General features: G+C 39.8%; 1 protein-coding gene across 2 annotated transcripts in view; it reads left to right on the forward strand.

Moving 5' to 3' along the window:
- The first annotated feature begins 270 nt into the window (after positions 1–270).
- AASS (aminoadipate-semialdehyde synthase) overlaps positions 271–11,805 on the forward strand; it is a 38,295-nt gene continuing 26,760 nt past the window's right edge. For both annotated transcript variants that reach the window (XM_058191334.1, XM_058191335.1), the window contains exons 1-9: positions 271–423; positions 5,273–5,495; positions 6,629–6,805; positions 7,684–7,768; positions 8,446–8,513; positions 8,616–8,762; positions 10,311–10,389; positions 10,472–10,599; positions 11,183–11,331. In XM_058191334.1, coding sequence (XP_058047317.1) covers positions 5,283–5,495; positions 6,629–6,805; positions 7,684–7,768; positions 8,446–8,513; positions 8,616–8,762; positions 10,311–10,389; positions 10,472–10,599; positions 11,183–11,331 — 1,046 coding nt within the window. In that variant the 5' untranslated portion in view covers positions 271–423; positions 5,273–5,282. The remainder of the gene's footprint in view (positions 424–5,272; positions 5,496–6,628; positions 6,806–7,683; positions 7,769–8,445; positions 8,514–8,615; positions 8,763–10,310; positions 10,390–10,471; positions 10,600–11,182; positions 11,332–11,805) is intronic.

Raw genomic sequence — 11,805 nt, forward strand, 5'->3', positions numbered from 1 at the left:
TGCAGATGTGAGTGCATGCCCTGCCCTGCCCTTCCTTTCCTTTCCTTCTGATCTCCCCTTCATGCGCAACAACCCAGAAAAGTTTAAGGCGCCCTTCTGGACTTGCAACTCTTCTGGATGAAGCAGCGCGACTCCCCGCAGGATGCCCACGGAACCCGCCCAACGAGGCGCGCCGGGCAAAGAGGAGGCGAGGGCTCTGCCTGCCGGTCGGCCGCGCCTGACGGAAGGGGAAGGCTCGTACCCATGAAGCGGCCGGGGATTGGCTGCCGGGGAGGGAGGCATCTTTCACGTTCACGCTCCCCGCCGCGCCGCCCTGCTCTGTAAATAGCGGTGCTTGGCAGGGACTGGCGCCTGCTCGCCCGGGTGCAAGTCGAGCCCTCTTCGGGAATTGCGGCAGGTCTGGCGTTACTCTCGACCATTGAGGTAAGCGGTTCCCTGCAGGCTGGGCGCCTTGTCACTGCGGGGGGATGGGTTGGGCGAGTCGGGCCTGGGAGTCTCCCAGACTCCCGGCGCGCACATGGGGCTGCTGCGGCTGCTGCTTTTGCAGAACCTGCTCTCCCTCTTCGCGCTGAGCCCCCTTGCAGTAGGCCTCGGCGGGGAGCGCGCATGGGCAGTGGGAGCGGCGCGCCAGGTTAGCAAAGGGAGGTGGGAGCGAATCCTTCTCCGAGCAATACGCTCAACCTGCATCTCCCAGGACAGGGGTCTCCAACCTTGGCAACTTTAAGCCCGGCGGACTTCAACTCCCAGAATTCCCCAGCCAGCAAAGCTTGTAAAGCTGGCTGGGGAATTCTGGGAGTTGAAGTCCGCCGGGCTTAAAGTTGCCAAGGTTGGAGACCCCTGTCCTAGGAACTTCTTGTTCTTATTCCTGGCATGTAATAGGAGCTTCGTAGCCCCCTTAGCTCTTCTCTCTTTCCCATTTCTCCTGAACCCCACCCCACCCCCCCGGCATTGGGTATAGACTTCGCTTTGCTTGCCTTTTCCAAATGGTTTTGGGCACATTCCCAATCGGCATTCGGGACTGATGGTTCCAAGAGATGTCGAGTCCCTCACGTTGGAAGAAACATCCTAGCTATGCATCAGAGAGGAGCAAAATAAATACTTTGGTGTTTTCCCCCCCCAGCATGAAAATCCCTCATTCCAGCGTTCAGAGCTAGAAACAGAGGCAGAAGAAAGCAGCTGGCTCAAAAGTTTCTTTAGCCACTAGATTCTAAAGCGAAATACAACATTTAAAAAGGTTTGAGGCCTCCCAGATCAGTCCTGCTAAAGACATTCTTGGAATATGAATATTCAACAGTTTTGGGCCTGTTGAAGATTTGTTTTAGAGAATTGCTTTAGAGATTAGAGACTTCCAGAGGCGACTGATATCTACATATTTAACAGATAGCATAGCAGTCCCTTTGGAGAAGCAGTTTAGTGTAGGCAGGGAATGAAAGAACTAGGGTAGAAACCAGGAAAATGATTTCTAGTCCTACTTAGGCACAAAGTTAGCTGGCTGACTTCGGGCCACTCCTTTTCTCTCAACTCTGCCAGAAAGAAGGCAGTGGCAAACCACTATTGAAAATGCTGCCAAAGAAATTGCATAGAAAATTGCATAGAAAACAGCCTTCATTATTTAGAAGAGCACAAAGTTTTGAGGTTATCACCCCATCCTATCCCCATCCAACATAATACTGTTGGCTTCTAGATTAGTTCTATTTTCTTATTCTTGCTTAGATTAAAAGTTTGGCTGTGTTATTGCTACTTTTGCAACTTTTCTGGGATTGTTTCTGTATCAGATAATGCTTTTCTATTTCCATATTGTAACGATCAAGTCAATAGCACAAGTCAGAAATGTAGAGGAGGCAGTAATTTTCCATTGCCATTTCTTAGCAACTAGTGTTCAGTAAATGCTCCCTGTGATCTCAGAGAAAATAAATAGGATGCCTAGTTGTAATTGTAGTATTTAATGACTTTGATTTTTATTGTGTTGGCTATAAAAATTAGAGTATTTCTAGTATTGGTTCACTTCCATGAGTAGCAGTATAAGAAAAATAAGTAAGTAACTTATTGATGAATTCTCATTGGTAGATGATCCTATATGAATTTTTCTAGAGCATTTTAAAGGCCAACTTAATTGATGACCATCAACACATCTTTTTACATCAACTAACTCATTCATTCATTAGTGTATTTATGTATTTTGCAGAATTTTAAAGAGCTTGCCAGAATAATTCCATCCTGAATTTCCCATATTTAATTTTACTGGAAATCATGAGTTCTAACATTGGGAGAAAGATTTTTCATACCATGATGATTTGGAAAGCCTTATCATGTTTCTTCTTCTATGGTTTTTCTGCAAGCTAAAAAGACCCCCAAACTGTAGGCTTTCCTTGTAGAGGCCCACGGTTTGATAACCACTGCTCTAGAATATCTTTTTTTTCAGTTGTGGTGATCACAATGATAAGCACTGCTCCAAGTTTGAAGTCATAAACTCAACATAAGGAATTTTTGTTGTCTTTTTTATTCTTGGTTCCCTTCTGAATGGTTTCATTTCGGCAGCCATACCCTGGATTGAAATTATTAAATGTTATTTATTTGTTAAATTTATTTGCTGCCTATCTGGTTGTTATTTTTCTTAAACTACCCATTTGTGAGTCAAAAATAAGTCTTCTGATCTGCTTAGATCAGGGGTCTCCAACCTTGGCAACTTTTAAGACTTATGGACTTCAACTCCCAGAATTCCTCAGCCAACTTTGCTGGGCGTAAAGCCCAGGATGGAGTTGAAATCCACAAGTCTTAAAAGTTGCCAAGATTGGAGACCCCTGGTCCTATTAATGTGTATTTGAAGTTTAGATTTTTTTTTTTTAAAAAAGTGAATTACACCCTTGTTTCAGTGGTGGGATTCAGCTAGTTCGCACCACTTTGGGATAACCGGTTGTCAACTTTCTGAGCAGTTTGGTGAACTGGTTGTTGGAAGAAATCATTGAGCAGAGAAGCGGTTGTTAAATTACTTGAATCCCACCACTGCCTTGTTTCCATTTAATTTGTTTGCTATTTGATAATTGGGATTGATCCTATTGGAGCTCATTATAATCTCCTTTTGCTTTTAATATAATTAACAATTTACAAATATTAGTAAATTTGATCAACTCATTACTCTCCTTATAGAATCCCAGCTTGCCTTTTTTTTCAAGCATGAAACGGTTCATTTATTCACTTTCCTATATTTAAGTCAGTTAACAATTCAAAAGAATATGTGCCTTCTTAGCCCACGTTACTCATTTTGGTAACTGTAATAGTCAAGGTGTTATATAATTGTATATTGATTTTAGAAATGGCAACTAAACGGTGAAACAATGTTGCTGTTGGCAGAACAGTATGAAAATCTTTGCTACTGTGTTTAAAATTACAGAGTTATTTGTGGAACCTTTTTTAAGGCTAAGATTCCTTGTTACTTATATGCATGCATGCTAGTACATGTATAAATTCCAAAATTGCAGCGGTCATGTAAAATCAATGAATTACAAGGGCACTCTAACTTTGGAGGCAAAGGGGGTGTTTGAAATTGTGGGTACTGTGGTTGAAAACTTTGAAGGGTTGAAAACTCCCAACAGCAAGAAGTAAAATGTCTTCCTCTTTTGTTTCATTGGAGGTTACGTGTAATCCTGAGCAGAGATCTGTTGTTCTATAGATTATTTCTTATCTTTTCCCCTGGAGTGTTTCAAAAATGTATTCCTGTACTTGGATAAGAATATTTCACAGCAACACTATAAAACGTTTGTAAAGTATAGTCCAAATACATCTAAAACCATTATGTGAACTCACACTGGCATAAATCAGTATGCAATTTGAGAGTTTATCTGGTAAAGAGGAAGAAGGTGCTATCCAAATTTGATAAATCAATTTCTGAAACCTCATTTTCTTTTAGGCTTATGCCTACTAGTAATACTAACTGCTAGGATATGAACTGGAACTTGATTTTATCATACTAGTTCAGAAATATCTTATCCTGTCCTATGTATAACTGAACTATGATAGTTGTGATTATTGCTCTAAAGCCCTCAGATAACCAGAATAAACCTGAATATGAGAAATGCCACTTTTTTCTCTTGTGAACCTACTTATGAACATAGATATTGATCTTCTCCAGGCACTTTTGATGTCAAACACAGTGCAAATGTCAGATGTGGAGAAGGCTTTTTGTGATGGAATTTGGAATATTTTCCCTGAGGAGTGTCACTGGGTTCCAATTTAGATATCTTTCCAGTAAACTCTTTGAACTTTGTTTCACCTAGGCCTTTAAAAATTGTTAGATGAGGTCAGACAAGGTATAAGTCAAAACATTATTTCATGGAGTATAATACTATTTCTTAATCATAATATAAATATTTAAGAGAAATTTAAAGTTGCATTGTTTGGTGTTTGTAGCCATTGGCACAGTTTGGTGTGGCAGTCAAGATACAAGACTAGACTTTTGGGGAAACTTTCTGGTCCCACCTTTGGCACAAAAGGGCAAACCATGTCTGAAAAATCTTGCTAAGAAAACTGCAAAGACTACACCAGGTAGTCACCAGGATTATGGTCCTTTTGGAAAAGAGTTAAAACCTGGCTATGCAGGCTGACTTGGAGTCCCAATTGGCTGATGGGTTAGAGAAAAGATCTTCGTCCCTGTGATGCCTATCATGTGGCTTTTTGGTCTATTTAACTTTTCTTAATTTTTAACTCTTTTGTATTATCTTTTTATTATGTTGTAAGCTGCCCAGAGTCACTGTTATAGTGGGGTATGTGTGTGTGTGAGATAAACTTAATAAATGAATTAAAAAATAAATAGAATTGGAATTGTGGATTATTATAATTTTGATCAATGTGGTTGTTAGGAACTATTCAGAACCATGAACAATGTGAATTCTAGGGGAAGGTTAGGATGATTGGTTTGGATGTGTTTTTTGAGTTCTTGGAGCACCTTTGTTTTTTTGGAATTACATATGTATATTTACTGCACTTCTCCTTTTTTTGATATGTTACCTGCAAAGTTCTGTTATGATCTTGTTTAGTAAAGAAAAGCTATTTGAACAATAAAAAAGGGCTCAAAATGCTTGACTATTAGTGTGGTAATACTAAGAGCAGTAATGATAATAATAATGGCAATGTGTGTTTATGGCTTATTAGCTGCCTAAATTTTACAGCAGATTTCTAAGGAATCAAGATTTCTTTCTCTCTTGTTCCATTAAAATGTTGCTTCAAAACATATTTATGCTGTATTCGTTTGTTACTGCATCTTTGCTGTGGCAAGGTTTTCAGTCATGCTGCAAGCATTCAAACACTCGGGGGATCAGTTTGAGAGACATCTTTCAAGATGGCAGCATTATCACAAGTCTGTCCTGGCAATCAGGAGAGAGGATGTTAATGCCTGGGAAAGAAGAGCCCCACTAGCACCACGCCATGTCAAGATGTTGACCAACTTGGGGTACAAAGTTCTGGTGCAACCATCCAATCGCAGGGCCATCCATGAAAAGGTATGTTTGGGTCGTGGTGTTTGCATGTACTATTTTATTTTGCTCTTTTGAACAGAAAGAATATATGCAGTACACGGGCAAATTAATAAACAACAAAAGCTGTCTATACCAGGGGTCTCCAACCTTGGCAACTTTAAGACTTCTGGACTTCAACTTCAACTTCCTCAGCCAGCCAAACTCTGGGAGTTGAAGTCCACAAGTCTTAAAGTTGTCAAGGTTGGAGGCCCCTGGTCTATACTATATAGAGAGATTTTGCAGAAAACTAATGAAATCCTGACATGGATGGGCTGAAATGCCCTTACTCAGGAGTAAAGCAGCTGGATGCTTTCAGAAAAGAAAGAGCGAAGAGGCAGAGACTTTGGAAAAAGATACCTGAGATGTCAAGCAGGACTTAGATCAGAAGCGAGACTCTGAAGAAGGAATGTACCAAAAAAATGGTAAGAAGAATTAGAGATAGCCGAGAGCAGCAGAGGTGAAGAAGGATGGATTTCACACTGAAGAATCTTTTGTTCAGAAGCTTCTCCTTTAATGTGAAAGGAATTATATTGCAGTTCTGCTCTGGGCTGATGAATAATCTAACTAAAAATCAAAAGTCCCCCCCCCCCAGGACTGTAGAACAATTCTGTGGGTTGGGGGGGGGGAGGCTTCCGCTGTAGCTATGTGATCCTGGAAACAGATGTGACTGCTTTGATGAGTGGCAGGCTCTGTACAAGGTGGTCCTTGACTTACAGCCACTTGTTTAAGGGCTGTTCAGAGTTACAGTGGCACTGAAAAAAAAAAAAACATTGGTGCCCACACTTAATGACTGCATGGGTCACTTAACCACAGTGAGTTACTTAACAACTGTGGCAGAGAAGGTCATACAACAGGGCGCAACACACTTAACAACTGCCTTTTTTAGCATCAGAAATTCTGGTTCCAATTGTGGTTATAAGTCGAGGACTGCCTATAAATCGGCCTTGCCTGTGTTCTAAAATAGCTCTTCAAAATCAAATCTGAAGAGCTGCACATCTCTCTTGACCAGTATAGATATAAATTATACTTATTCAGAACAGCATCTAGAAAACGTATCTGTGTTTTCTGCTTTTGTTCATCTCGGCTGTCTTAGTAACCTTTTAATGATCCATTGGCAGGACTATATTAAAGCGGGAGGCATTATACAAGAAGATATTTCCCAGGCTTGCCTTATTGTGGGTGTGAAGAGGCCCCCAGAAGATAAGCTAATTCCCAACAAGAACTATGCATTTTTCTCTCATACTATCAAAGCTCAAGAGGCAAATATGTCCTTGCTGGATGAGATCCTAAGCAAGGTAATACTGCACTTACTGAGAACTATTGTTACGATAATACCATTATGAAATGCAGTAGAAGCAGTGTGAGAATACTTGTCAAGCATGCAATTAACTTTCCATAGTATGACAATTATCTATGTGTGTTAGGAGTGTTAAAGGCAAAAAGGAGGAGAAAAATACATATGCTCCCAATCTACTGTATTGCGTTTTTAGTCTATATTACTCTAAGCAGGAAACATTCCCATCAGCATGGCTTACATTTCAGTAGACATGCATCAAATGCTTGATTTAATTTTTTACTATAATTAAAAGATGTTTATCTTAATTGATTTTTCCTTCTGTTCCCATCCATATCTTTCATGAACTTTTCTCCATTCAAACACAGTAAATTATTACTTATTAAGTTAGGCAAAGGATTGGAGAGACGGAAATTGTATTTTAGGTTTTTTAGAGAAATTCATGTGGAGTAAGGGAAGGATGAGTCAAATGCAAATTAAAAAATCAAGATTGTATTGAAACAAAATAGTCACAAATACTAAGAAATATCCTCTGGGGACAGAGCTGATTTTGAATTCATATTAATGATTTTTTAAAAGCCTACATAATATTTTGAACTCATGAGTAAAACAAAGGCATATTTCTCTTATGCTACTGTTTCTGAAATGAAAGATATTAAAGATGGCTTAATCTTTGATACTTGCTTCAATCCCATTTGTTCCAGCGATATATGCATAGCATTTCTGAGGCACCCAAACCTGATATAAAAACTGAAACCATATTCACCACTGTTAAAACTACCTATATCTGGATCACGGAGACTAATGTGAGAAGCAACTTGCAGCCTGGCTTCTATGACTTGACTTGACACATGCTCTCTCTCTGCTTTATGTTTTTAGAATATTCGATTAATAGATTATGAGAAAATGGTGGATCACAGAGGAGTGAGAGTTGTAGCATTTGGAAAGTGGGCTGGAGTTGCAGGTATCTGTATTGAATATTAATGTTGTGCACTTATTTTTCAAGAAGAATATTTGGGGTAACTATGAAGTGATAGTGTAGATAAAGTGATACTTCTGTTTTGTTCTGTTTTAGTTCATTCATTTATATTAGAATGTCTTAAGTTTCTGCAACATATTACACTCTTAGACCATAAGATTCTACCTTATCACTAGTCAGGCTATTTGTATAACTCAGTTTCATTTGGGAGGTTGGAGTTTGCCTGGGTAGCTACTCATCCTGCCTCTTCCCATGAAAACAAAAACTAGAATGCAATTCCTCATTTGGGTGGATGGTTCACATTATCTAATCAGTACGATAAGTAATAGATGATCTTATCCAGTATTTATTTGAATAGGAGATTGCATTTATATGTAGGATCTGGTCTGGCTCAGTTTTAGATAAGAACAGATAGCGACTTTGTCCAATAGGAATCCTTCAAACACTGCATGTTAGAGTTCCTTCATTCCTAGTAATTTATTTGAGAAAAGTCTGAAGGGATCTGTACTTCTAAACTTCAGAATTGACCCATTTTGGAAAGGATGATGATATATTTTTGATATACAAACTATTCTGTTCTGTGTTTCAATTGATTTTTTTTGTTTCAGCAACATGATTGCATCATTTGATTAATAACTATATAAATTGCAATTCTAATCCAGGTATGATCAATATTTTACATGGAATGGGATTACGTTTTCTTGCTTTGGGACATCATACTCCATTCATGGTAAGACTAACTGTATCAAACTGTAAGGCAAACATTGGATTACAGGTATTTTTAAGCTTTCTGAAAGTGTTACTGACAACAGTGTTCTGTCTTTGGTTTCAGCATATTGGTATGGCCCATAATTATAGAAATAGCAGCCAGGCTGTTCAAGCAGTTCGGGATGCTGGCTATGAAATTTCCTTAGGATTGATGCCAAAATCTATTGGGCCCCTCACATTTGTGTTTACAGGAACTGGCAATGTCTCTAAGGTAAGACACATTTGAAAGCAGGCTGAAAACAGATATTTTGCTCCTTAGAATCAGAGTTTGAAATAGCATGGGGAAACAAATGCCCTCTTGTGGTCCAGGGTCCCTCTCTGTAGTATCTATCTCACATTCAGTAGCAGAGTCTGCAGGGAGCAAGAAACGAGAGCAAGGATTGAGAAGGAGGGAGTGGTGATCTAAAATCAGGTAAAACATAAATGGCATTTTTCCTTGGCCAATTTGAGCATCATATGGGAGGTATGCAGTGGGGTACCCCAGGCAGAGGTGGGTTTCAGCAGGTTCTGACCAGTTCTGGAGAACCGGTAGCAGAAATTTTGAGTAGTTCGGAGAACCGGTAGTAAAAATTCTGACTGTCCCCCCCCATCTATTCTCTGCCTCCCAAGTCCCATCTGATTGGGAGGAAATGGGGATTTTGCAGTAACCTTCCCCTGCCACTCCCACCAAGCCACACCCACAGAACCAGTAGTAAATTTTTTTGAAACCCACCACTGACCCTAGGGCTCTGTTTTAGTCCCAGTACCCTTCAACATCTTCATCAATGACTTGGACAAGGGGATAGATGGGAACTCATCAAATTTGCAGATGACACCAAGCTAGCAGGAATAACCAGTACTCCAGAAGATAGGCTCAAGATACAGAAGGATCTTGACAGACTTGAACACTGGGCGCTATCTAACAAAATGAAATTCAGTGGTGAAAAAAGTAAGGTTCTACATTTAGGCAAGAAAAAAAAAATGCACAGGTACAGTATATGTAGTACCTTGCTCAATAGTAATAACTGCAAGAGGGAACTTGGAGTCCTAGTGGACAATCACTTAAATATGAGCCAGCAGTGTGCTGCAGCTGCCAAAAAAGCCAACACAGTTCTAAGCTGCATTAACAGAGGAATAGAATCAAGATCATGTGAAGTGTTAATACCACCTTATAATGCCTTGGTAAGGCCACACTTGGAATAATGCATCCAGTTTTGGTCACCACGATGTAAAAAAGATGTTGAGATGCTAGAAAGGGTACAGAGAAGAGCAACAAAGATGATTAGGGGACTTGAGGATAAAACATATAAAAAATGGTTGCTGGAACTGGATATGTCTAGTCTTTTGAAAAGAAGTAATAGGGGAGACATGATAGCAGAGTTCCAATATCTCAGGGGTTGCCACAAAGAAAAGAGAGTCATAGTATTCTACAAAGCACCGGAGGGTAGAACAAGAAGCAATGGGTGGAAACTAATCAAGAAGAGAAGCAACTTAGAACTAAGGAGAAATTTCCTGACAGTGAGAACAATTACTCAATGGAACAACTTGCCTCCTGAAGTTGTAAATGCTCCAACACTGGAAGATTTAAAGAAGAGATTAGATAACCATTTGTCTGAAGTGGTGTAGGGTTTCCTGCCTAAGCAGGGGGTTGGACTGGAAGATCTCCAAGGTCCCTTCCAACTCTATTCTTATTCTATTCATAGTATGCAAAAGTCTTTAGTATAAATATTATTTCCCATTGCCTTGCATTATTTCTAAAATCTTATATTTTTATCTGCAGGGTGCCCAGGAAATGTTTAATGCTCTGCCTTGTGAGTTTGTGGAACCCCATGAATTGAAGGAGGTCTCTAGAACTGGAGGTACTATTAAATCAATCATATGTGCATTAGAAATCTGCAGTATCTAGTATCTCTGTCTGATTTACTACCTGCTTCATCACAGACCTTAGAAAAGTGTATGGAACAGTACTAAGTCGACATCAACATCTTGTAAGGAAAACTGATGGGGTTTATGATCCAGTAGAATATGACAAGCATCCAGAACTCTATACATCACGGTTTAACAATGATGTAAGTAGGACTTCTAATTTCTCCAGATTAGGAGCTCCTTGTTCTTTGAAATTCACCATAAATTGTGAGCACCTGCCTTCTAGTCATGAAACACTTGTCTAAAATTCATGCTAATGCTGGCAATTCTTGGAAAGGTATCCTACCTGAACAAAGCTTTTTTTGCTTTTTTTATTTTGGGGTTATTCAGCTCTTGATTATCTAGACCTGCTTCTGAAAAGCCCATAATTTGCATGTAACCCTCAATGATTCAAAGTGTCAGCTTCAGAAGGAAGCTGTCACCAAAATTCTCTGCCAACTACCACCAAAGGAAGTACACTTAAGACTCCTGTTCAGTGGGATGGGGAAAGGATAATTTTCCCAGAGGTGGGAATCAGAGTGGTACACTCTCTTCTCAAGCATTCAGGATTGTAAAAGGAGGTTCATCTTGACCACCAGTTATCAGGCAGCCCGTTCTGCACCCAAATCTTTTGATGTCAAAATAAGTGCGAGGGATTCATTTGATGGAAACAGCCATTCAAGGTAATTAATTTGACTCCTGTAATTGACACCATGGGGAATAAGTAAAATACAGCTTCATTTACAGATTGCACCCTATGCTACCTGCGTGATAAATGGAATCTACTGGGAGCAGAACACTCCACGCTTGCTAAATAGACAGGATGCCCAAAAGCTTCTGACTCCCCTCCAGCCTTCTCCTGCTGCTACAGAGGGATGTCCTGAATTGCCACACAAGTAAGATGTTTTAACTAAGACATGATTTGGAAACAACCAGCTTCTGTATCACAGTGGATGGAGTTGGAACCAGACTTGAGCCTGTAGAGCTTGTCTGGCGCTGAAAAAAAAAAAGCTGGGAAAGCATTGGAAAAGCAATGCCCTTTAATTCTTGTTTTCCTTTAGTGAAAACAAACACTTTAACATTACTCCAGAAGATGCTCAGATGTTCTGGAACATAATGGTTCCAGAGGTGGTGCTGTAGGTCTCAGGACAGATGATGATTGGAGAACTGGCCCTAATATATCCAAAATAGCCAGATGCCAAATTATCTTCTTCAGCTGCTATCTTCATCATTCCCATTATTAGTCATGCTTGGCTAGGCTGACAGAGTAATTGGTGACAATTAGTTTATCTAGTTGCTTGTTAAATACCTCTCTCCTGTCCAATAAAGACAAATAGTAATAAAATAGCTTTCCCCAATTCATAAGAAGA

The sequence above is a fragment of the Ahaetulla prasina genome, chromosome 7 (genome assembly GCF_028640845.1).
Source record: "Ahaetulla prasina isolate Xishuangbanna chromosome 7, ASM2864084v1, whole genome shotgun sequence".
NCBI lineage: Eukaryota > Metazoa > Chordata > Lepidosauria > Squamata > Colubridae > Ahaetulla > Ahaetulla prasina.